This window comes from Dendropsophus ebraccatus, chromosome 3, assembly GCF_027789765.1.
Source record: "Dendropsophus ebraccatus isolate aDenEbr1 chromosome 3, aDenEbr1.pat, whole genome shotgun sequence".
Lineage (NCBI taxonomy): Eukaryota > Metazoa > Chordata > Amphibia > Anura > Hylidae > Dendropsophus > Dendropsophus ebraccatus.
In genome coordinates this window covers 179,077,064-179,104,451 of record NC_091456.1, presented here as the reverse complement: position 1 = coordinate 179,104,451, position 27,388 = coordinate 179,077,064, and the positions used below count along the sequence as shown (strand labels likewise).

General features: G+C 41.6%; 1 protein-coding gene across 1 annotated transcript in view; it reads left to right on the top strand.

The window, feature by feature from the left end:
- Window positions 1–12,827: 12,827 nt before the first annotated feature.
- The window catches only part of ARK2C (arkadia (RNF111) C-terminal like ring finger ubiquitin ligase 2C), a 73,932-nt gene continuing 59,371 nt past the window's right edge, over window positions 12,828–27,388 (top strand). Inside the window, exon 1 of the mRNA XM_069964847.1 lies at window positions 12,828–12,888. Within this exon, the coding sequence (XP_069820948.1) occupies window positions 12,828–12,888 (61 nt within the window). The remainder of the gene's footprint in view (window positions 12,889–27,388) is intronic.

Genomic DNA, 27,388 nt, shown 5'->3' with positions numbered 1-27,388 from the left:
CTGCCACCACTGTCCATGTCAGGAACTGTCCAGAGCAGTAGCAAACCCATAGAAAACCTCTCCTGCTCTCCAGACTGGAAAGAATACACCACTTCCTGCAGGACATACAGCAGCTGATAAGTACTGGAAGACTTGAGATTTTTTTTTTTTTTAAAGTGTATTAGATTTTTAGAAGTATATTAAAAATCTATGGCACTTTTTGGCACCAGTTGGTGTGAAAGAAATGTTTTATTTGGTGAAGTACCCCTTTAAATGCCAATGCATTTATCAGTATGGTCCCCGGTTTTAGATATATTCCTATAATCCAAGGTCCAAAAATCTCCCAAGATAACATACAGAAAACAGAAAACTTTGGAATGATGATTCATCCACCAATCCAGTGACTGACTGATGTTGAGATGGAAACCAGAAAGTAAACCGTCGGAACAGTCGGACATACAGCAGCTGATAAGTACTGGAATACATGAGATTTTTACATAGAAGTAAATTACTATATAACTTTCTGAACCAGTTGATTTAAAAGAAAAATATTCTCGCTGGACAACCCCTTTAAGGATGCTCAAACCACATATGGTCCCTTGTTTGATAGGTCTGTCCCTCTTTGGGTATAAGAAACAACCTATCAATCATGGCTGGTGGGGTACACAGTCCGCCCCAATGACTCATGATTTGGGCACCAGGTGACAAGTTCCCTTTAACCCCTTCAGGACCGGGCTAATTTTCGTTTTTGCGTTTTCGTTTTTTCCTCGTGTTTAAAAGGCCATAGCTCTCGCATTTTTTCACCTACAGACACACATGAGCCCTTATTTCTTGTGCCACTAATTGTACTTTACAATGACAATAAAAAAATAATAATTATGTGCAGTGTAATTGAAAAAAAAAAAGGCATTTGTTTTCATTTTGGGGGGTTTCGTGTTTACGCTATTCGCCCGATGGTAAAAGTGACATGTTATAAATATTCCTCAAGTCGGTACAATTCCAATGATATGTAATTTATATCACTTTTCTTTCATCTGACGGCTTTTGAAAAATTAAAACCTTTAAAAAAAAAACTAAATGTGTTTAAAATTGCTCTATTCCCAGCTTTAGGCTATGTTCACACTACGTAAAAGTACGGCCGTTGTTGCCAACAACAGCCGTACTTTTGGCGCGGTGGAACAATGCCTGTTTCTTTATGGGATCCCGGCCGTAGCGTACACACATCGTATACGCTCCGGCCCGGATCCCATGTCAGTTTTCTGCGGCCGGAATTCAGTGAATTGCGGCCGCAGAAAGCCCTGTCAGTTCACACAGTGAGGCGAGCGGCTCCGGCTATGGGAAGCTCTGATGCGGGCACGCGCTGATGCGCCCGCATCACAGCTCTGCGGCCGGACGGATCATCCGGCCGGTACTTAAGTACCGGCCGCGATGATCCGGGCACAGACCGGGGTCACGGAACGGCCGGTCTGATACGTAGTGTGAACATAGCCTTATAACACTTTTATCCTTTGGCCTATGGGGCTATGTCAGGTGTTATTTTCTATCAGTACCTTGCTTGTTTATATGCGACTTTTTTATCACTTTTTATTACAATTTTTCTGCATTTGATATGACAAAAAATGCGCAATTTTGCACTTTGGCATTTTTTTTTTCCATATACCATGCGAGATCAGGAATGTGATAATTTAATAGTTCAGACGATTGTGCACGCGGCGATAACAAATATGTTTATTTATTTATAAAAAGTGAAAGGGGGGGGGGGTGATTCAAACTTTTATTATGGAAGGGGATTTTTTATTAATAAAAACACTTTTTTTCTTTACTGTACACTGTAACTTTAAGTCCCCCAGGGGGACTTTTAGTATTACTGCAGTGATCTCCCATAGAGATCACTGCAGTATACTTAATACAGCAATGATCTATTAGATCATTGCTGTATTACTCTGGTTTGCAGAAGACCAAATCTACAGATTGCCGAACCGGGATCAGCGTCAGTGCGACGCTGAGCCCTGGCCAGCCCAGTGTAAGGAAATCCCCCACTAGACACCAGGGAAAGGGTGATACAATACATTAAAATGCAGCTGTCAGTTTTGACAGCTGCATTTAAATGTATAATTAGCGGGCGCATCGATCGGACCGCGCCTGATAATAGCTGCAGTCCTGGGCTGCACATAGCACCCGGTTCAGAGCAGGGTCGCCATGCGACCACTCTCTAAATGCCCCTACCTGCATCACGACGTACAGTTACGTGCTGATGCGGGAAGGGGTTATACAATTTCTTATTTAATAATTTTTATCTATATTATTATATTTTTGCTGCACCAAACCACTATAATCCAGCATACAACACCGTCCTGGCATTGATACAGGATTCACATATTTTGTTTCGGGACTCTCGTCCTCTACCCTTAAGTGTTAATTTTTTTTGCCGATATTCCGCTAATCCAATCTCTTTCAGGTTATGTCAATCCTAATTAATAATAAATGATCATTTCATAGGGACTGACAGCGATGATGCTATGAGGTTCCTCCGATGGAGAACAGAACAGATGTGGGCGTCCCCTCCATTCGTCAGCCGAGTACTATGAATGATGTGAGCTCAGAACCCCGTGTTCCTTCCTCCATTATTATTCCGACACTGTGGGAGGGGACCTGTCGTCTCTCTGCCCACCAGAACGCTGTTGTGTCTGCCGGGGGATGATGTCACATGCTGCAGCTCGCAGTCACATTCATCAGACACTTCTCCGGAGAACCTCGTACCGTTCCGACAGCGCCGAGGATGATTTCCCAGCCAGGTGACCTCAGGATCTGGCTCAGGGGGGTCTACAACTTGTCACATGACCTTGTAAATTAAGTGTAAACAATTTCACCAATATAAGGCCAAGGTCAATGTAATAAACGTGGATCCCAGACGCGGCCGAGAACAGAAAGGGTCTCCTGTATTTATAAGACGCAATAATGCCAGCTGGAGATAAGGCTGCAGAAATGGACTTCAACCATAGCAGTCACCTTTCCTGAATCCTAATAGTGCTTCACATACTCCGAAACCCCCAGGACTTAGGGTATAGCCAAAGTCTACAACATGGCAAGTATAGAAAATAAAACATTCGGCACTCACCCAGATTTGCTGTACACCAGGTCCAGTTTATTCAAAGCTTTATTAAGTAGGAGAAAGATGAGTTGAAGCAGGGGAATCCCTGACTGGAAGAAGCGTCCCCTGTATCTGGAATTTTGGACAGTATCCAGATGTGCATCACGAGCTGTCCGGAATTCCGGATGCGGCAACCCGAGAACAGAAAGGGTCTCCGATGAAATATCTGTATCTATCAGACATTGTAATGCAAGCTGGAGACAAGACAGCAGAACGGGACTTCAACCATAGCAGTCACCTTTCCTGAATCCTAATAGTGCTTGACATACTCTGATACCCCCAGGACTTACAGTACTGTCAAACTACACAACATGGCATGTATAGAGAATAAAACGTTCAGCACTCACCCAGATTTGCTGTAGGGGAAAGGGGAGTTGAAGCAGGTGCATCCCTGCTAGAAAAAGCGCCCTTGCATCTGGAATTCTGGACTATTTACGGATGTCCATCATAAGCTGTGCGGAATTCCAGGTAACACAGTGCTCTCTGCTGCCACCTCTGCCCATGTCAGGAACTGTCCAGAGCAGGAGAGGTTTTCTGGTTCAATGTTTTTATTAGGTTTTTTTAAGAACAAATTACAAAAGAGAAAATCTATAAGCACTGACTTTAGTGCCAAAAGTATAGTTAACGTTTAGAAACAACAGGAATAACATTCGGTATATTATATAGATATAAAATTGTGGGTTTTCTATGGGGATTTGATACTGCCCTGGACAGTTCCTGAAATGGACAGAGGTGGCAGCAGAGAGCACTGTGTCAGACTGGAAAGAATACACCACTTCCTGCAGGGCATACAGCAGCTGATAAGTACTGGAATACTGGAGATTTTTAAATAGAAGTAATTTACAAATCTGTATAACTTTCTGACACCAAATAATATGAAAACTATTTTTTTTCCACCAGAACACCCCTTTATTTCATAATTACCTAATAAAGTGTTAAAGTATCGGTTCCGTAAACTGCACTGGCCAAACTGTACATGGCCAAAAAGATGCAGCGTCCAAAACATATGTGACAATGAAAACGACCAATCCTATATGTTGCTATATATGCAAATATGGAGCAAATATCCCAATATTTATAGTTGTCCATCATTGTGCTTCATGGCTGCTGACAGCAGGGGGCGCACAAGGAACTGTCATGCAGCAACTGTCCTCTCTTTGTCTCTCTCTAATTGCCCCCTTGGTTGGGTCATAGCCTGATGACATCATCACAGCCATCCCTGCTGTTAGAGCTAAAGATATGGCAGATATTTCCAGCTCAGCATTCGGGCGGTATTATATTACTGAAGCCGGGCAGCTGTACATATTATATTTCTCTGCTTGTATAGAATATATATATATATATATATATATATATATATATATATATATATATATGTGTGTGTGTGTGTGTGTGTTGTAATGCTGATACATATGTCTCTTCAACCTCTGCCTTGATAAAGCATCCGGACTCTAAAAGGAGATGACAAGCGGGGCAGGGTGGACGTCCCAGGAGATTGTCACCTACAGATAATATATCGATCGTTCTTGTTAGTGTCATCAGACTACGGTCGGAGTACAACATCCTCATCCCACTGTATCCAGCACAGATCTCAGCTCTGGAACTTTTCGCGCCTCCATTGACTATAATGGGCATTTGTAATTTACTTCTATTTGAAAATCTCCAGTCTTCCAGTACTTATCAGCTGCCGTATGTCCTGCAGGAAGTGGTGTATTCTTTCCAGTCTGACACAGTGCTCTCTGCTGCCACCTCTGTCCATGTCAGGAACTGTCCAGAGCAGTAGCAAATCCCTCTTCAATTCCTCGCCTATTACCCATATAGAAGATACCCATATAGAAAACCTGTCATCAATTTAAAGGCAATTTTTTTTCTTTTAAATCAACTTGTTTCAGAAAGTTATATAGATATGTAATTTACTATGTAAGTTTTCCCATGCTTATCAGCTGCTGTATGCCCTGCAGGAAGTGGTGTAATTTCTCTAGTCTGACACAGTGCTCTCTGCTGCCACCTCTGTCCATGTTAGGAACTGTCCAGAGCAGCAGCATATCCCCATAGAAAACCTCTCCTGCTCTGGACAGTTCCTGACATGGACAGAGGTGGCAGCAGAGAGCAATGTGTCTGACTGGAAAGAATACACTACTTCCTGCAGGACATACAGAAGCTGATAAGTACTGGAAGACTGGAGATTTTTTTTTTTTAAAGATTACAAATCTATATAACTATCTAAAACCAGTTGAATTAAAAGAAAAATTAATGACAGGTTTTCTTTATTGGTATGTTAAATTGATGACAGGTTTTCTTTATGGGTATGTTAACACTGAGGAATAGATGAGGGATTGAAGAGGGACTTGCTACTGCTCTGGACAGTTCCTGACATGGACAGAGGTGGCAGCAGAGAGCACTGTGTAAGACTAGAGAAAATAAACCACTTCCTGCAGGACATACAGCAGCTCATAAGTGCTGTAAGCCATCTGTCTGGGACAATCTGAACCAGTATCTCCTATTACTGCCTCTTGGTGTGTAGCAATTGCATGGTGGAGGGATCAGCGATTACTTGGTGGAGGGATCAGCAGGTGTGGACTCCATTACTCCAGTACATTTCATTTTGCTATATAACATAGTTAAAAGGGAACTCCGGTGAAAATCTTTTCCTTTCAAATGAACTGGTGCCAGAAAATTATATAGATTTGTAATTTACTTCCATTTAAAAGTCTCAATTATTCCAGTACTTATCATCTGCTGAATGTCCTGCAGGAAGTGGTGAATTCTTTCCAGTCTGACACAGCGCTCTCTGCTGCCACCTCTGTCCATGTCAGGAACTGTCCAGAGCAGTAGCAAATCCTCATAGAAAACTTCTCCTGCTCTGGACAGTTCCTGACATGGACAGAGGTGGCAGCAGAGAATGCTGTGTCAGACTGGAGAGAATATACCACTTCCTGCAGGGCATACAGCAGCTGATAAGTACTGGAAGACTTGAGATTTTTTTAATAGAAGTAAATTAAAAGTCTCTGGCACTTTCTGGCACCAGTTAATTTGAAAGATTTTTTTTTTTTGTGAACTACCCCTTAAACCCCTTGACGACCTAGAGTATACCCATACGTCCTGAGTTGTTGATGTGCTATGAAGCACGCTCAGGAGTGGAGCACGCTTCATAGCAGGTCGGGATCAGCTGCAATCAGCAGCCCGGCCCACACCGTTAATGACAGGCTACAGCAATCGCGCTGCAGACTGTCATTAACCCCTTAAAGCCGCAATTGTGGCATTTAAGTGTAAGTGATAGGAACAGCTCCTGTCACTTACCGATCAAACCCCCGCAGTCACACAGTCCCGATCGCTGTGCCGGACCGCCGGAGGTCTCTTACCTTCCTCCGTGTGCCACAGGCAGGCTCAATGAGCAGAGCGCCTATAACACTGATCAATGCTATGCCTATGGCTGCATTTACACGGAGCGGTAATTTGCCCGATCGTACAATTAACGATTTCGAAGTAACAATTTTTTTTTGTAATGATCGGCGTTTAGATGGAACGATATATCGCACGGAAGAAACATTTTGCGATCGTTTTGCGATCGCTTAAGCCTATCTCACACATAGGTTAAATCGGTGAACGATTACACGGAACGATCTGCAATTTTTTTGGGAACGACAAACGACGATCTAAGAACATGTTTAAAGATCAAAATGAACGATTTCTCGCTCGTCGTTCGCTGCGTTTACACGTACGATTATCGTTCGAATTCGATCGTTATCGTGCAAATTCGCACGATAATCGTTCCGTGTAAACGCAGCGTATGGCGTAGCAATGATCAGTGTATGCAAACTCCTGATTGCAGGTTATAGTCCCCCAGAGAGACTTAAAATGTGTTAAAAAAAAGAAAAGGTTAAAATGTCTTCAAAAATACCCCAAAGCCCCTCCCCCAATAAAGATTAAAATCACCCCCCTTTCCCATTATATAAATAAAACATATAAAAATAAACATATAATATACCGTAGCGTGCGTAATTGTCCGATCTATTAAAATATGACAAGCATCATCCCACACAGCAAACGGGGTAAACGAAAAGTGGGAAAAAGGATTACCGATTTTTTTTGTTACATTATATATAAAAAAAAAACATTGTTAAAATGTGATCAAAACGTTTGACCTACACAAATATGGTATAAATAAAAAGTAGAGATCATGGCGGAAAAAAATGACATCTCATACAGCCCTGTAGGTGAAAAACTAAAACCGTTATAAGCGTCACAATAGGCCCATTTTATTAATAATGAATTGCATATATATATATATATATATATATATATATATATATATAACATTAGAGAATCTGTGTAACCTGCATATGGTTGTGTTCAGACTGACCTATAGAATAATAGTATCATATCGCTCTTACCATATAGTGCATTACGTAGACACAGGAACCGACCAAACGTTACCATATTGCATTCTTTTTTACGATTACACCAATTTATATCTTCATAAATAATATATTTGGAATTCTGTCATACATGTTATGGTAGAATGAAAGACGCCATTACACAGTACAACTATTCCTGTAACAAACAAGCACTTACATAGCCCTGTAGATAGAAAAATGAAAGTGCTGGAGCTCTTAGAAGCTAAAACGTTAAAAAAGCAAAATTGAAAATTGGCGCGGTCATATGGGTAATTTTGGGCCGGGTCATGAAGGAGTTAAAGTGTATAAAATGTAAATTCCAAGTGATATTGTCACCCCCTTTTCCATATATGTAGTTCTCAACACTATTCTAAAGAGTATATTCTGGATAAACCACGTGCGTGTTCTCTCTCCGGTCAAAAAAGCAATTTATCATTGGTGGACAGTGCCATCTGGGCGGGGCTTCGCAGCCATCCTGCCCCTTCTTCCCGCCTACATCGGCCCGTTCCAGGACGTCATTGACTCATGGGCACAAACAAACCTCAAAAACATGAGGTCTTCAGCTTCCATTTACTTTAATGGAGGATTCTCAAAACAGCATGAGAAGCAACACTAAAAAAAACAGAATTTATAGCAGTAGTGGGAAACTTGGCCCTCCAGATGTTGCAAAACTACAACTCCCATCATGTCTGGACAGCCAAAGCTTTACTTGCAATACTGTACGTGTGAAGGCACGCTAAAGGGGCTATTTGGAGCTCGCACATTTTTAATGGTGCGTTTACACAGAGAGATTTATCTGTCAAATATATGAAGCCAAAGCCAGGAAGGGATTTGTAAAGAGGAGAAATCTCAATCTTTCGTTTGTGACCTGTTCTCTATTTATAGTCTGTTCCTGGCTTTGGCTTCAAAAATCTGTCAGATAAATCTCCCAGTGTAAACACACCCTAACACATGGGTCTTCAAACTGCGGCCCTCCAGCTGTTGCGAAACCACAACTCCCATCATGCCTGGACAGCCAAAGCTTTGGATTTGGCTGTCCAGGCATGATGGGAAATGTAGTTCTGCAACAGCTAGAGGGCCGCAGTTTGGAGACCCATGCCTTAACATGTTGCTGCCATATAAGTAAATATAACAAACATTATGGGGGAGATTTTTCATTTTCCAAAGAGTCTGTGAGGAATGAAAGGTGGAATCTGATTGGTTGCTAGGGGCGACTGAGCCAGTTTCACTTTACACCATGTTTGATAAATCTCCCCCATAGTGTCTATGTTTATGGCAGCAAAATGTAAAAAATGTGCAGGCAAAGGAAAACCCCTTTAGGCTATGTTCACATAATGTAATTTTTGAATTGAAACAACAGCCGGTATTAATTCCAAAGATACTTTGCATTGAAAATGAATGAAAACCCGGCTGGAGTGTATACACACAATGCAAAGAGTGGCTCCCGACGCACTTTACATTGTCTGCTATGATGAATTGGGATGTGGGCGTATTATAGTAGTTATATTTTTGTATATAGGAGCAGTGTTATAGTAGTTATAATAGAGCTGGAGAGTGCAGTCGGCACTGTCAGCAACGCTAGCAATAAAGGACGTGTAGTGGAGTGGACCAGCCTGAAGTGCTTGTACTAGAGGTGCTCCCAGACAAAGGCAAATAGAGATATGCAATGCAGTCCTCCCTCCACCATGGACTTGTAGATATCGGCATTAAAGTCTACAGCTTGGATACATTGGTGAGTGCCCCAGTCTCTACTTTCTCTCGCCACTGCGTTATAGTAGTTATATTCTTGTATATAGGGGCAGTATTATAGTAGTTATATTCTTGTATATAGGAGCAGTGTTATAGTAGTTATATTCTTGTATATAGGAGCAGTATTATAGTAGTTATATTCTTGTATATAGAAGCAGTATTATAGTAGTTATATGGTTCAGGGAAGAAAAAGAGCGCTGCACCTCACACCTATGGCTGACACTAGTACCTCTCGGCTGCATAAAAAACATTAGAATTTTGTGTATGAATTGATCAAGCCACACTGCCCCATGTACCGCGTGCAGGTATCTGAGTCCACACTGTGCCGGTCAGTGAGCACCACCCCCGTAGGCGTGCATGGGCAGGGAAGGGAGGCCATGGAATGGCCCTGCAACCCCATGCCACAGGATCAGACCCAAAATGCCCCCCCAAAAAACTCCCAGCCAGCACCGCCGGCGGAGGAAGCTGCCCCCAAACAGCACAAGTCTGGATAAGGTATTTCGCTCACCATTGCTACTGCAGATAGAATGGGACAAACAGGAGGGATAAAAGCACATGCACTCAGGTGTCTCCTGCTGATTGCGGTCGTGTGGGTCTTCCAGGAGGAGTGCAAAAACACTGAGAAAAGAGAGAAACAAAATACGGTTCAGGGAAGAAAAAGAGCGCTTCACCTCACACCTATGGCTGATACTAGTGCCTCTCGGCTGCATAAAAAACATTAGAATTTTGTGTATGAATTGATCAAGCCAAACTGCCCCATGTACCGCGTGCAGGTATCTGATACACATGGGCCCCTACACTAAGTCCACACTGTGCCGGTCAGTGACCACCACCCCCGCAGGTGTGCATGGGCAGGGATGGGAGGCCATGGAATGGCCCTGCAACCCCCATGTCACAGGACCAGACCCAAAATGCCCCCCAAAAAACTCCCAGCCAGCAGGGGTGGCCTCCCTTCCCTGACTGTGCGCGCCTGCAGGGGTGGTGGTCACTGACCGGCACAGTGTGGACTTAATGTAGGGACCCATGTGTATCAGATACCTGCACGCGGTACATGGGGCAGTATGGCTTGATCAATTCATACACAAAATTCTGATGTTTTTTATGCAGCCGAGAGGCACTAGTGTCAGCCATAGGTGTAAGGTGCAGCGCTCTTTTCTCTCCTGTAACTATTATAATAGTTATATTTTTGTATATAGGAGCAGTATTATAGTATTTATATTCTTGTATATAGGAGCAGTATTATAGTAGTTATATTCTTGTATATAGGAGCAGTATTATAGTAGTTATATTCTTGTATATAGGAGGCAGTATTATAGTAGTTATATTCTTGTATATAGGAGCAGTATTATAGTAGTTATATTCTTGTATATAGGAGGCAGTATTATAGTAGTTATATTCTTGTATATAGGAGCAGTATTATAGCAGTTATATTCTTGTATATAGGAGCAGTATTATAGTAATATTCTTGTATATAGGAGCAGTATTATAGTAGTTATATTCTTGTATATAGAGGGCAGTATTATAGTAGTTATATTCTTGTTTATGGGGGCAGTATTATAGTAGTTATATTCTTGTATATAGGAGCAGTATTATAGTAGTTATATTCTTGTATATAAGAGCAGTATTATAGTAGTTATATTCTTGTATATAGGGGGCAGTATTATAGTAGTTATATTCTTGTATATAGGAGAAGTATTATAGTAGTTATATTCTTGTATATAGGAGCAGTATTATAGTAGTTATATTCTTGTATATAGGAGCAGTATTATAGTAGTTATATTCCTGTATATAGGAGCAGTATTATAGTAGTTATTCTCATACATACAATTTAGAATATCATAGCTGAACCTAGGAAAATTTCTTTGTAAGTCTAAGGTGTGCTCACAGAAGTTATCTTTACCTTCCCCCATTCCCCTCGGCAGATTATATGAAGTCTATTACATTATAATATACTGATAGTTATAACTAGTCACCAGGGTCATCAGTATTTATGAACCACGATGGAAATAATAAAGTACATTGTGATTTACGTTGTTATAAACTTTCAAACTTTTTTGCTTACCCAGCCATAATATGGCTGTACTTCACAGTTTTTCTGACAGACTCATGCTGATCTCATTCTGGCAGTAATAATGTGAACCCTAAAATGCGGCCTCAAAGGGAAAATTATATGTAAACAGGGTCCCCTTAGGCTTGCTATAAAATGTTACATGGATTGTCCGAGACCCTGTAAACAGCTGATATTGCCAGCAGAGGTTTCTGTCCTTAGTATTTGCATACCTCTATGTAATAGGTGGCCGATCCAAATTCACCAGAATAAGGGGTGTAACTGTATGGGATGGGGTGCTGCCATAATTTCTTAGCAGTACAATAGATGGAATGTTATGATCATGGAACTCTGTCTATGAAGTCTTAAAGGGGTACTCCGGTGGAAATATTTAACTGGTTTCAGAAAGTTTTATAGATTTGTAATTTACTTCTATTTAAAAATCTCCAGTCTTCCAGTACTTATCAGCTGCTGTATATCCTGCAAGAAGTTGTGTATTCTTTCCAGTCTGACACAGTGCTTTCTGCTGCCACCTCTCTCCATGTCAGGAACTTTGCAGAGCAGGAGAGGATTTCTATGGGGATTTACTAATGCGCTGGACAGAGGGGGCAGCAGAGAGCACTGTGTCAGACTGGAAAGAATACACCACTTCCTGCAGGACATATAGTAGCTGGTAAGTACTGGAAGACTTGAGATTTTTTTTTTATACAATTACAAATCCATATAACTTTTTGAAACCAATTGATTTATAAGAAAAAGAGTACCCCCTTTAAGAGATGACAATTACTCTCCCTTCATTCCATTAAATATTTAGTCCCCTACGAGTTTTCAGTATAAAATTTCGATGCCCTTTGTCACCCTAAAAAGGCGACTAAACTTTTGTCCGCCCGCCGACTAGGTGTCAGATCTAATCTCGTCTACAGGCGAGTGACGGGCAGAAATATTACATTGACTGACAGCTACTCCCAAGAGTGTCTGCAGCAGCCATTCCGACAGTCCCCGTCTATACGGCCTTTTATACGCTTCCCATAAATACAGAACAAATGTCAGCTATCTGGGTCAGACACCTAACGCCCTCCTCTAGCCATCGGCCAGGCAGGGCACGCTGCCACCTAGGCGCCCCTTGACTCCGGCCCTTGTTTCGTCAATTACCAATCTTAAAAAGAGGAGGCAAAAAAAAGAGAATAAAAGATAATAAATCCAATGCAATGAAACAAGCTAACCCAGACAGACTGCAGGGAGCTTGGCCGCCCTCCCCCCAGCTCGGAGCTGATTGGCTGGGCTGCTTTGTCTTAGGGGAGCTGTAGAAGGTAGCTCCGAGCCCCCTCCCTTTGTGTTGAGGCAGCTGCAGCACATTTGAATGTATATAGGGGGGATTTGAAAGGACCATTACCAATGGGCCATCTGTCTCCCAGCCAGCAGTAGGAGCACACAGACTAGGATCAGCCTGTCCATATAGTGATCAGCAGCACCAGGGGTTGCAAGCACTGTTGTCTCGGCCAGCATGGTGTTAGTCCACGTAGGATATCTTGTTCTTCCAGTCTTTGGCTCTGTACGGAACCGAGGTATGGTGGTGGTGGTGGTGGTGGTGGGCTTGATGGGAGGGGGGGGGGACTGCACTAAATCCTATGGTGGGAGGGAGAGGGCAGCTATGTTGATCAGCCAGGTCTGCAATCTCCTGCTTGTGTATCTATTTATAGATCCAGCCTATGGATACATTGTATCCGTAACCAAATACATCTAAGGATACAATCTATCCCGATAAGCTCGGATCGGAATTTATTTCTATATAGTGATTATATTATATTGTATTGTATGGATACTGTGTATTGATTTATTTTATTTTTTTATGAAGGGCCGTCAGTGTTTTAGATACATCGTATCCGCACGTTCCTGGATACATGGTATCTATCTACACTGTATGGCTACAACATGGCACGGCTGTCTATCTATTGAGCGTTCTGCAGCAAGCAGATTCCGAGTCTATATATCTTATTTAGAACCTAGGCTGTATACGGTTTTATTTAAGGAAGATCAGATCCAATTACTCTTTGTGAGACGCCCCCCTTCCTCCTCCTCCTCCTCATTGCTTCGTCTCATCCTCACATCAGCTGCTTTTTCCTACTGTCACCAAATTCTCTTGCAAAAAAAAAAAGGTGGCTGCAGCTCAGGGGGGGTTGTGGTATGGGGTCCATTTAAAGAAGGGGAGGGGGGGTATGTGGGATTGTTGTTATGGTCTAGCAGATGCTCAAGGATTCTATAAAAACGTGCATAGGCTATAACCCCCCCAACCAACCAACCCCCCCTCCCAACCAACCAATGCAAATTGCTGATGACCTGACATTTTTAAGCATGGCACAGTGCATTTATTTTTAACCAGCTCAATTACAACCGGCTCTTCCCTGTGTGTTATGTGCAATGTTGTGTTAGATTAGAGGTTATTGCAACATGACTAGAGCTCACTTGTAGGATGTGATGATACGGTTGGGATTACTGTGCACTCTATGGGGGAGGGGGGGGGGGGCTGGATAGATTTGCACACTGTATTGCATTTGACTACAGACCTGTCCTTCTTCCTCTGCTGGTGAGGTCAGCAGATCATTGCTCTTCAATAATTTCCTGTCCTCTCCAGCCAGGGGAGTGTGAGAGTATTGGCTAAGCCATTGGGATGATGCCCCCTAAAAATCACTAGAATAAATTTTATTATTATGCATGCAAAATAATTTTTAAAAAAATACCCTTTAAAAAAGCTTTATTGACAATGGGATTTTACATTTGCATTTATCAATTCTTTTTTTTTTCCTTCATTGTGTAGCACAGTGAATGACCCAACATGCTGCTCTTGGTGTAGTCCTCTGCCTCTGCATATACCTGTATTGTGACACCCTCTTAACCATTTCCTGTTTCCATCTGAAGACAACATTGTTCTTTACTTAAGCTGCGGTATCCCCTTCTTTCATGGCTGCTTGTCCTTTCTTTGTTTATGGAGAAGGTTTACTTGCTGGGTAACCCTTGTGCTTGCATGCAAATGCAATTATTACCCCCCCCCCCCCCTCCTCCTCGCCACCACCACTATCACCGCCACCACCTTTAGGCTCCAATAAAGGCTTTTATTTCACAGTCTCATAACTAATATAAAGAAAATATATATTTTTTTTTTATTATTTATTTTTGTGTCACTTTTAGCCATACATTTTTTCCTTTTTATATTTTTGTCTAATTTTTTTATTAGATTTTTTTACGTTTTATTTTATAATTTTACAATTTTTATTTATATGTTTCATTTTTACCCATATTAATATTTACATTTTTTATATATTTTTAACATTATTTTTTTATTTTAGCCATTAATTATATATATATATATATATATACTTTTTTGCAAATTTTTTTTACCTAATTAATATTTAAATTTTTTACCAAATTTTTAGCCATATTATCTCTCCCTTTAATATATTTATTATTTTTGAATATTTTTTAGCCATATATTCTTATCTACTTTATATTTTTTTAATGTTTATGTATATTTTACAGCCTTAAATTATTATTATTATTATTATTATTATTAGCCATACATTTTTCTTTTTTATTTTATATATATTTTTAATATTTTTATCCCTATTTTTTTAAACCTTTTTTTAGCCTTTAGTCACAAATTCTCACCCTATTTTTAATTTTTAAGTCTTACCCCATTTTGAATATTTATTTATTTATTTTACAAATTCCCACAGTAGCTTTCGAATCCTGGGTGCCAATAATAAAGCAATGACGTTAAGCCCCATAATGCCATCTGGAGCGTTCAGCTCTAGGCCAGTATAGCCCTGCAACAAGAGGATACTAACGCTTGCAAATGAATTTCCTAAAATCATATTTTTACTTGTTGAAAACTGTAGAGAATGTAACCCTGGACCTGTTTTTCTTTCTTTTTTTTTCTCTATAGTCTCATTGTAGTAACATAGAACCTAGTCATTCAGTAGAGCTGTAGAGAGTAACAGCCATTTTTCTTTGTATCTTCATCCTGTTTAGCTAAGTACATTACACTGTAAATTTCTGTTAAGTGGATTCATTTTGCTCGTGGGGGGGAGGCCAGGCCTCGATCTGGGAGATTATTGTTTACCATCAGCCCTATGCCAAATTTAAAGGAACATATGGAGGGGGGGGAGAGGGAGTAAATTGATTTCCCTATTGTGTTTTGCAACAATCGGAACCTATTGTCTGCAGTCTACCGTCTGCAACAACGATGGGTTAAACTTCAATGGATTACAAATGGCGGCGTAAACACGTGTGCCCACCATTGTGAATCCTGCAGTCAAAAATTCTGAAAAAAAAAAAGAAAAAATTTAATTTAAAAAAAAAACAAACTTGTGCAAAATGGCCGATCCATTTAACAGGGGTATCCTTTTTTTCTGCTGTGCTATAAAAACTACTTCCTGTTCTTATTTTGTGGGTAATGTTCTGTATCTGAAAGCCTTTAGTCGTGGACCTCTTTTTTTTTTTTTTCACCTTTTTATTTCATGTACTAAGACTAAAGCATGTTCTGTATTTTTTTGACATTACCTAGTTCTCTGATGTAAAATCTCTCTGTAGAGACGTACCCTTGCTGAAATGTACTGTGCTGTAGCCTACACATCTACTCATTGTATGCCGCTTTTGTTCTGTTGTGCCCCTCCAAAGCATGGTGGGCTTGCCTTTGTATCGTGTGCATGACTCTGTTACACTCAGTTTCACAAATACTAATACAACAATCTTTCAATAAAGAAACTAGTTTTCCTATATTAACCTAGTCTGCCTTTTCTATTGCTGTTTTCCCATTTATTGTCGTACTCCTTTTCTCTAGTAGATCTCTATATCCCTCATTCCTTTTTACTGAATCTCCTTCCTGTGAGTGAATGACTTTAGTCCCTTCGCTATGGGGCCCTTGTCAGAATTTTTTTTATTTTATTGATATTTAATAGGTTAAAAAACAACAAAAATATATATATATAAAAAAAAAAAAAAGTTTGGCTGCCATTATTACAAAGAGGTTTCCCATCTAAAATGTTTAAAAATGATGTTTTATTAGCTGTGTCTTAAAGGGAGTGGTTTAAAGGGAATCTTTCAGCCCTATTTCATGCTCAGAGCTCAAGTGTCAAGGAGGCGTTATTGAGCCGCAGCATGCATGCCTCCTCCCTCCCCCACCCTTCCCTGCCTTGCATGTTTGATATACATCAATTAGTCAAGGCAGAGAAGGGGTGGGGGAGGGAGGAGGCATGCATGCTGCGGCTCAGCAACACCTCCTTGACACTTGAGCTCTGAGCATGAAATAAAGCCAGACGGATTCCCTTTAAAGGGAATGTGTGAGCTCTATACCATGCTCACAGCTGCTTATAGCTGATATGAGGACAAAACTAATGATACCTGTCTGTTAGTTCATGACTGTTTGCAAATTTATAAAATCATGTTTTACTTCTAAGCACAAAAGTCATAGATAAGCTGCAGCATGCATGCCTCCTCCCTCCCCACCCCTTCATGAATCCAAATCATGGAGGAAAGAGAGTGGTAGTGGAGGGAAGAGGCATGCATGCTGTAGCTCAACACAGTCTTTTGACTCTTGAGCTAAGAAAAACACATGATTTTATAACAGGTATAATTTGTTTTATCTCCTTATTAGCTATCTATGTGAGCAGCTTTAAAGATCATATAGAATTGACATATTCCCATAACTCTGCAATGGTAAAACCCTTAGATTGTGCATGTTGTCCACTTTCCTTAGTGTAAAACTGGTCAAAGCAGCAGGAAGTTGCCCAGTCTGAAATTCACTACTATGGGGGGGGGGGGGGGGGGTGCAGGTTAGAGGCCTGATGCTTAAAAAAAAAAAGTCCACTCTTTCTAATAATCACACATTGGGACACTTATTCTTGGTACTAAAAGGAATTGTTTGAAATTAGAAAACACTTTCTTCACAAAACAGGGCCGCAACTGTTAACAGGATGCGTGGGGTATTGCAGCCCCAGTCACTTAAACATTGGACGCGACCAATAAACACATATTCCACTGTTTCTGAAAGAGGGACTTGTAGTTTTTATATAAGCAATGGCTTTCCACCACCATCTTTGTTTGAAATGTCAGACTAACTAAACATTGCGTATGGTCTAGGACTATAAGTAAATTGCCCACCATATTGTATATGTTCCTTTCGATGTGCATGGTCCTTTAATGGCAGTGGTATTCACCACTTAGAACATCCAAGGACTGGAAGGAATCGGTGGTAGTTGGTGAGATTTCCTCCAGCATTTTGACCTTCAGAGTGGTGGATACCACGGTCTATAGCCATCTTTGCTCTTCAGTAGGTGAATGAAGTCTCTTATACTGCATCTCTAGTACTCAACATCTTGGAGACAATGAACTTACAGTAAATAAGAGAGAAGTGAAGGATGGTGTCCACCATTAAGGAGGCTCAAAGACTGAGCGACCAGTCATCTATGGCAGAGACCAGTCAAACCACCCATTGGCCGAGCCAGGTCTCCTCTACTGTGGAGAACATTTAGTCTTAAAAAAGCTTAAATTGAGATCTCGTAACCCTGCGTAACATAATGGCTGGTGGACATTGCAGCACCTACCGTAAAGCAACAACATTTAGGGATCTTTATTCAAATTTGCATCATGCCAATTTCCTGAATCGACGTTAGAAAATGGAGGTCTAGAGAGCCTAAGATAAGATTTCATGGATAGGAACGTGCACACACAAAGCATGAACGGGAAGTCCTCCAATGACGGGTTAGCTTGTGTCTCTCTCTTTGTAAACAATGTACAGACCCCCCCAACCCCCTTACTCTGCTCTTTTCTTTCTAATCTGGATTTGTAGGCTAAGCTCCCGGCAGCGGCATATGCACACACATACACACGTGTCAGTCAGGGAGGTTGTGCTTCGCCTTGCATGAATGGAAACATGCATGTGTTTTGAGGCTGCTCATCTCAAATGTGATTTTTTTTTTCTTCTTTTCACTTCCATTAAACTAAGATATGATACGATAAATTTCTCTATGGGGCCTGGATATCGGATGACGACGCTGTCCATGTGTTCCCTCATGGGGATATGTGCTACTCAGGAATATGTTCTACTAACGGGGTTTTTTTTGGGGGGGCAATAGCTGGACAGCCTGGTCATGTGACATCCAACACTGCGGCGCCAATAGATCTCAGACTGTGTGGACTTGAAGGTATCAGGATATTTTTATTTTAATATAGCTATACATCTCAAGGTTAGTGGAAGGTCACACTACTCAACTCTATATTTATGTAGGACATAAGAATGTCTCCTTCTCATCACCTTTCAGGGCATACGCTGGGTTACCCCTTGGCTGCCCAACAGTGTCCCTGGTGGGCCTGTTGACATTGATGGGCTAAATGGTGACTATGCTTGAACAACCTATATCTGTGTGGGACTTTAAGGTGGACTCAAATCAACTGGTATGAGAATTTACTTCTTTTTAAAAAAAAATCTCCAGTCCTCCAGTACTTATCAGCTCCTGTAGGTCCAACAGCAAGTGGTGTATTCTTTCCAGTCTGACACAGTGCTCCCTGCTGCCACCTCTGTCCAAAGCAGGAGAGGTTTTCTATGGGGATTTGCTGTTGCTCTGGACAGTTCCTGACATGGACAAAGGTGGCGGCAGAGAGCACTGTGTCAGACTGGAAAGAATACACCACTTCCTGCAGGACATACAGCAGCTGATAAGTCCTGGAAGTTTTAGATTCTTAGAAGTAAATTACAAATCTAAATAACATTCTGAATCTTCTTTAAAAACCCATGAGCCCTTATTCAGAAACAGGATATCTTTGGCAACTGGACGTTTAGACTACTGTACCTTCAGCCCCTTAAAGTCAAATGACACAATTGACTATATGTCAACATTCCTTTAAAGAGGTTGCCGACATATAGCCTGATGTATTCCCATGAAACATTATGGGGGAGATTTATCAAACATGGTGTAAAGAGAAACTGGCCCAGTTGTCCCTAGCAACCAATCAGATTCCATCTTTCATTTTCCAAAGAGTCTGAAGGAATGAAAGGTGGAATCTGATTGGTTGCTAGGGGCAACTGAGCCAGTTTCACTTTAAATTATGTGTGATAAATCTCTCCTAATGTATATAGGCCCCCAAGCAAAGGAGAAAATGGGCCTAAAAAAACCTCTGTATTTATAACGATGAACGATTTCTTGTTAGTCGTTTGATCGTTAGCTGCATTTACACTAAACGATTATCATTTAAATTCGAGCGATATAACTATAATCGTCCCATGTAACAGGGCCCTAAACTGAGACAAGCTGGTTGAAAGGGCATCTCAGCACCATGTTCATTGTCAGACAGTGTTGCCCTAGCAACCAGAGCCCAGCTCAAAGGGGGAGATTTATCAAACATGTGTAAAGTGAAACTGGCTCAGTCGCCCCTAGCAACCAATCAAATTCCACTTTGCATTCCTCACAGACACTTTGGAAAATGAAAGGTGGAATCTGATTGGTTGCTAGGGGCAACTGAGCCAGTTTCACTTTACACCATGTTTGATAAATCTCCCCCAAAGTTTTTAGTTGTACACCTTATAGCCTATGGTGGACCATTAGAGGTATCGGGAAGGCCAAGGTGTAGATGATAGCCGCTATAGCCTCAGACTCTTTTTACACAGGCATTTACCATATGAACCAGATATGTCCCCAGCATTTACAGGAAACATATCCATAGCCCCTGATTATAACTGCAGAGGTTAGCTGGTCAGTCAGGTGGTGGCTGTCTGTCGTGATCCACAAAGCATGTGCATTCTTGGTTTGGCCATTTTCTCAACAGGGAAAGAGTATGAAAGCCGCTGCCAGACTCCTTTTCAGCGTCAAATGACAACATCCCCCTCCGACTCTAATGGGGTCCATCAAATTTCTCAGACTATACACTATTTTGCCTTACCTGTGAAGGAGGTGTGAACCATAGTAGTCTGATGGTCCTTCCAACTCTAATCTAGCTTTATACGGGACCAGCAGTGTGTCTATATATCTTTTTAGGAAAAGTTTCCATTGCTCTATTGCTTACCCTACAGTCTAGCAAGTCAAGAAAAATATGTCAGCCTTTCCCCAAATTGTATTGCAACCATTCACGGGTGAAATACCAGATAAAACCTATGGACAGGTATGGCATTTGTTTTTGGAGGGATTGATGGTTATGATCCATCGTAGGTTTAGTCATCTGCTACTGATTCTGATGCCAATTATTTTCTACCCACTTTCATGACGCTACTGACGCCCATAGACGTTCTTAAAGGAGAAGTCCGGTGAAAATTTTTATTAAAGTATTGTATTGTCCCCCCAAAAGTTATACAAATCCCCAATATACACTTATTACGGGAAATGCTTATAAAGTGCTTTTTTCCCTGAACTTACTACTGCATCAAGGCTTCACTTCCTGAATAAAATGGTGATGTCACTTCCTGGAAAACATAGTGATGTCACTTCCTGGAAAACATGGTGATGTCACTTCCTGGAAAACATGGTGATGTCACTTCCTGGATAACATGGTGATGCAAAATTCCTGGATAACATGGTAATGTCAAATTCCTGGATAACATGGTAATGTCAAATTCCTGAATAACATGGTAATGTCAAATTCCTGGATAACATGGTAGTGTCAAATTCCTGGATAACATGGTAATGTCAAATTCCTGGATAACATGGTAATGTCAAATTCCTGGATAATATGGTAATGTCAAATTCCTGGATAACATGGTGATGTCAAATTCCTGGATAACATGGTGATGTCACTTCCTGGATAAAATGGTGACCCGACTCCCAGAGCTGTGCGGGCTGTGGCTGCCACAACCACAGCCCGTACGGCTCTGGGAGTCGGGTTGTGACATCACCATGTTATCCAGGAAGTGACATCACCATTTTATCCAGGAAGTGACATCACCATGTTATCCAGCAAGTGACATCACCATGTTATCCAGCAAGTGACATCACCATGTTATCCAGCAAGTGACATCACCATGTTATCCAGCAAGTGACATCACCATGTTATCCAGGAAGTGACATCACCATGTTATCCAGGAAGTGAAGCCTTGATGCAGTAGAAAGTGCAGGGAAAAAAGCACTTTTCTGTAATAAGTGTATATTGGTAATTTGCATAAGTTTTGTAGGGCAATACAATACTTAAATTTTCATCGGACTTCTCCTTTATAGCAGGCCGCGATTAGGTAATAGCAGGCAACGATTAGGTAGGCAGGCAATGAGAAATTGTCGATCATTTGAACATCGTTCGGTGTAATAACACGTCATTCTCTGGTCTATTAGCCACGAAAGGATGACTGTAAGTAACAATCATCGTTCTGTGTAATAGGACTGATTTAAGATAGTTTTTCATAGCGGCCGTTTGAGATCGTTAATTGCCAAAAAATCATCCCATGTAATACCGCCCTATGGGTCCTTTTACACAGCTTGATATAGGGCCGTGCAAGGATGCAAGCCATCAGCGAGATCGGCAATCATTTGTAGTGCCTTCAGGAGGCACGATTAACAATAATTTTGGTGTCAGCACCAAACAAACGATGAACAATTTCTCATTGGTCATTTGATCGTTGCCTGCATTTACACAAAACGATTATCGCTGAAATACGAACGCCATAATATTAATTTGCACAATAATTGGCCTGTGCCCTTAAGCCCTGATTACACGGGAAGATGAGAGGAAGCAAGCGAGCGCTGACCTGCTTGCTCCTAATTCCCTGCTGGCTGCCAGCGCTATTATACGCGCCAGCAGCAAGCAGGTAAGAGCCGGGGGGGGGGGGGGGGCGCATGGAGCTGCAGGGGGGGCTGCCCGGGTGATCACTAGATCATCCAGGCAGCCCATAGAAAATAGCTGCGTTCTGCTGTCGGTGCTCCTATTCCACAGAGCGATAACAGCATAACGCTGCTATCCTGGTCGTTGATTTTTCAACGTGTTGAAAGACAATGTCGGCTGATCGTTGTCTTCTATTACACGAGACGATTATCGGCTGTAACGGACTATATCTGCCTCATCAGTGGACAGTGTCACCTAAGCAGGGCTTTGTGGCAGTTGGACCCCATCTCCCAGCTGGGCATGAAGTCCTGCCTAGGTGACACTGTCCACCGATATAGAGACACCGATATAGTGAAGCAATGTTAGGGCCCATTCACACTACAGAATCGGCACTGAAATTCCTCTCGGAACCCCTACCCCGCAGATGTCAATTCTTTGAGTGGAGAGCGCAGGTGCACGAGGCCTCCCATTGAAAGAGATAGCAGATTGGATTCGGCAGAATTTCACCACCGATTCCGTAGTGTGAACGGGCCCTTAGAGCAGAAAGTTGACTCAGACAAGTGTTACACAGGTATATATCAAATGTGCAGCATCTAAGCTTGTAATCTAATAATACAAATATTATTATATCACTTTAAGTCATTCAGGTATAGTAACTAGTGATGAGCGAATACTGTTCGATCGAATAGTAAGGTATTCGATCTATCGAATATTATCGAATAGTTCGCCGAATATTCGACAAATATTCGATAAGCGTTCAAGTCCCCTACTTCCGTTTGTTTTTCAATAAACGAATACTTGTTCCCATAGACTTTAGTGGGATTGAATATCCGATCGAATATTCGAATATCGGGGAGATATTTGTACGAATATCGAATATTTGAATATTTCACTAATCACTAATAGTAACCATTGTCTACCCAGATGACCAGTGGCCATAACCTATATATCTACAGCAGCTACACAGTCAAAGGTTACCTACTCTTTATCTATATGTTCTTCTCACTCATGTCTTACATAATTTATGTTGAATTATCATTACTTATTGATGACCCCCTCCACCCTTAAAAGGGGTCATGACCGGAGCTATAAAATCTCAGATGATGACAAGCTCAAAAAGGAACATGAAGCTGTAAAGTGAACCCATTTCTTAAGTGTTTTATACCAGAAAGTAGACATCTGTCTTTGTTCCTCCGGAGCTGCACTCAATATTTCCCTAGAGGCACACTCTCAGGATCCCAAAACCATAGGGATTACAGGGTTAGCCATCCTACTGAAGACCATACAGCCACCCTACCATACTAAACCAGACTATAAATAAGAGGTATATTGCCCCTTTAACTAAAAACATCCTCCCATGATCTCCTATATAACGTACAGGACGTGTAACAAAATCTTGGCCGATCTAATAGCACCAATCCAAAGCCAATGACTCACCAGCCAACCTTATAATTACACCATATTGTGTTATGACAGTCCTGCTGGGATAGTTCTATGGTGTTCTATGTAGGTTACAACCCCCCAATCGGATATACAAAGGAACAGCCGGCATCTGGAGGTCTAATAATGTCTTCTCCGGGAAGGGCCTTCAGATAATGTTCTCCTGCTCTTGGGAGCACCTGAGTGTTCCTTCTCAATAGCTTCCCTTTAAGAAATCTTGAAAGGAGAGAATCTCACTTAACTACAGCTTGGAGCAATGTGTATCAATGCATCTGCCCGGACCATTGTTTTCCGGCCACCTGTCACTGGCCCAGTGGAGAAAAGGATTTCTTTTCTTTTTTTTTTTTTTCTTTGTCTTGCATTATGTTATCCTAGCTTTACCCAGACACATCAGACGTGAGGTTGGAATGTAGTCAATGAACGCTTTGTAGAATCCCTTTTAGTATGAAGTATTAATGGAGGCTGACCAAACAATCCCGGCGATCAAGTGCAAGAGAAACCAACAACAAGTATTCAGCTCCTCTACAGCACCACCACAGGAGAAAGGAGGCATTGCATGCTGCCCACTAGAATCAGATACTTGTAGCTGCTTTTCACTCAGGTTAAAGGGGAACTCTGCCGACATTTTTTTTTTTTTTATCAACTAGTGTCAGAAAGTTATACAGATTTGTAATGGTGCGTTTACACAGAGCAATTATCATTCGAATTTTCACAATAACAATTGCATGTGAGCGATAATCGGCTCGTGTAAACACAGCGAACGATCAAGCGACGAACGATAAATCGTTCAATGTGATCTTTCAAAAAGTTCTCAAATCATCGTTGGACGTTCACTGAAAATTCATGGATCGCTTTGTGTAAACAGTTTTTCACCAGTTCACTCTATGTGTGAGATAGGCTTAAGCGATCTTAAAATGATCGCAATAACGATTTTTCCAAACGATATATTGTTCCGTCTAAACGCTGATCGCTATAAAAAACACATTGTTATTTCGAAATCGTTAAACGTTCGATTGGGCAAATTATCGCTCCGTGTAAACGCAGCATAATTTACTCCAATTTAAAAATCTCTAGTCTTCTAGTACTTATCAGCTGCTGTATGTCCTGCAGGAAGTGGTGTATGCTTTCCAGTGCTCTCTGCTGCCACCTCTGTCTATGTCAGGAACTGTCCAGAACAGAAGAGGTTTTATATGGGGATTTGCTACTGCTTTGAACAGTTTCTGACATGGACAGAGGTGTCAGCAGAGAGCGCTGTGTCAGACTGGAAAGAATACACCACTTCCTGCAGGACATACAGCAGCTGATAAGTACTGGAAGACTGGAGATTTTTAAATAGGAGTAAATTACAAATCTATATAACTTTCTGACACCAGTTGATTTGAAAAAAAAAAAAAACATTACCCCTTTAATAGATAGTGCTCATAAATGTATATATGGCCTTAGCCCACAGTCGATGGAAGATGTAAGACACAGGTGTGACTGTATACTGAGCACGCATTTTCCTATATACCTCAGATAAAGTAGTCAATATTCAGTTTAACTTACCCTTACAAGACCATTGGGGCATATTAGGAGTTTCCATATATGCATATGGCAGAATTGATAATATCGCTCTGTAGTGTAATACAGGAGTTATTGTGACTATTTCATTGATAGTGTATCCTCAAGACAAGCCATTAATATATATATTACTTGGGGTCTGTGCTGATCAGCTGTAGTTAAAGGGTCAGGAAGCAGACAGCGCCATACCTTGAGTAGTGGCTGTACTGGGTTACTGCAGCTCAGCTACCATCTAATGGAATAGGAAGTTCACAAAAGGTGAGGGATTTACTTCCATATTTCCCACAAGCATTTGTATTTTGTTGCCGATGACTTAACTGCAGCTGTCTTGGAAGGAAATTGATCCAGTCTTGGCAGTCCAGCCACACGCATAGCAATATCAGCAATGCCACCATGGTGCTTACAGCAAGAGACAGGACATTGATCCAGCTGTCCCTCAGAAATCTCACACAATTAGTTTAGCCTAAATTCAATAAGCCAATTCCGTGCGTCTGGGGATCTTGAGCAACTCTGAAGTATTGTGTGAAATCCATTGCCCACAAAGGAGACCCCCTAAGTGAGTTATTATTCCACAAAGACGTCTGTGGTGGTGGTGAATAGGATTTGGGGGCCGTTCTCTTAACATCTTTGCATCGTGTCATCCTCGTAACCGCTAGTCAGGCCGAATGATTTTCTCAATAGATCCATAAGAGCGCGGTCTGACGTACAGTCTCTGGTGATGCGGTCGAAAACCACTCAGACATGCAGTTTGGCGCGGTCTTCTAATGGATGGTTAATGACTAAGCAGTAACCCTCTGGTGATGCGAGTAACAAGTATAAAGCTTGCAAAACCGCACCAGTGGGCCACTTAGTGGCGGCGCTAGGTTACTGCAGTGCAGCTCCCATTGAGGTGAATGGAAGCTGCACTGGAATAACCCAGCACCATCATAACAAATAATATATGGAGCTAAGACTTGTTTATTTCCAGCATTGGCTCCAGAACCATTGGCTTAAGCCAGTCAACCTGTGGGTGCCCAGAAACACCTTAAAGTGAATCTTTCACCCATGACTGCCTAACAAAGTAGCAGCATCACTGGAAAGATAGCAATAAAAGCATTCAGTATAAAATAAATATGAAAATAAAATTTGGGCCATAAAGAGTGTCAAGGAGGCGGGGCTTATGATTGCCAGGGTCCTATCATCACTACAATTAGGGTCCTATTACACGGCCTAATACTAAACAGTAAACGAGGGCCGATTTGCTTTACCAAGCTATTACACGGGCCGAATATCGGGCATCAAGGGTTTGCTAACGATGTCCATGCAGCCCTTGCATTTAGTCTAAAATAATAAATATTAACCCACATTCCTTGGAGTTCTCGGAGGCCTTCTGAGCTGTGTGCAGACTCCCCTGTGTGGAGACTCCCCTGCATCTACGGACTCTCTTCCTTTCTACACTATAGCGGCTGTTGCAATCTGACAGATATTCCCCTTCGGCACCCCTTAGTACCCATCTGCATTGTGTTATTGCTTATGATTGTACCTTTTTTCTTCCTCTGTTCTTTATAAAAAATTGTAATCTGCAATAAAATTCAGATTTACAAGAAAAAAAAAAAGAAGGTTGCACGGACATCGTTAGCAATGTCCGTGCAGCCCTTGCATTTAGTCTAAAATAATAAATATTAACTCACCTTACCACATTCCTTGGAGTCCTCGGAGGCCTTCTGAGCTGTATGCAGCTCTGCCTCTGCTCCAGTGTTTGCAGTGACAGGCCGCCAGCCTGTCACTGCAAAAGACTGACGCAGAAGCATAGGTGCACACAGCGTGGAAGGCCTCCAAGGATTCCCGGAAACGTGGAAAGGTGAGTTAATATTTATTATTTTACACTATAATCATCAGCCGTCGGCCGTGCATCGCTATTACACGTAACAATGTGCGGTCAGCGCCCAATGATTTTAGGTCTGAACCTAAAGAAACGATCAGCTGATGATTGTTTTATCGGCTGATTGTTCCTTTTATTACACAGAGCGATAATCGGCCAAATCGGCCTGATTATCGCTTCATGTAATAGGCCCTTACCGTGCTGTATGCTCCCTGTTTGCATACAGCACAGTGAGGGGTAGTGGTGCTAGGGCCCTGGGATTAAGGCCCCAGCCTCCTTAACACTATTCACACCAGCAAAAAAGCCACTATTTTATAAAAAATAAAAACACGGACACAGGTATTTTCTGAATGCTTATACTGATATCTATCCAGCAGTGTCACCAGCTTGGTAGTTGGTCATGGGGATGA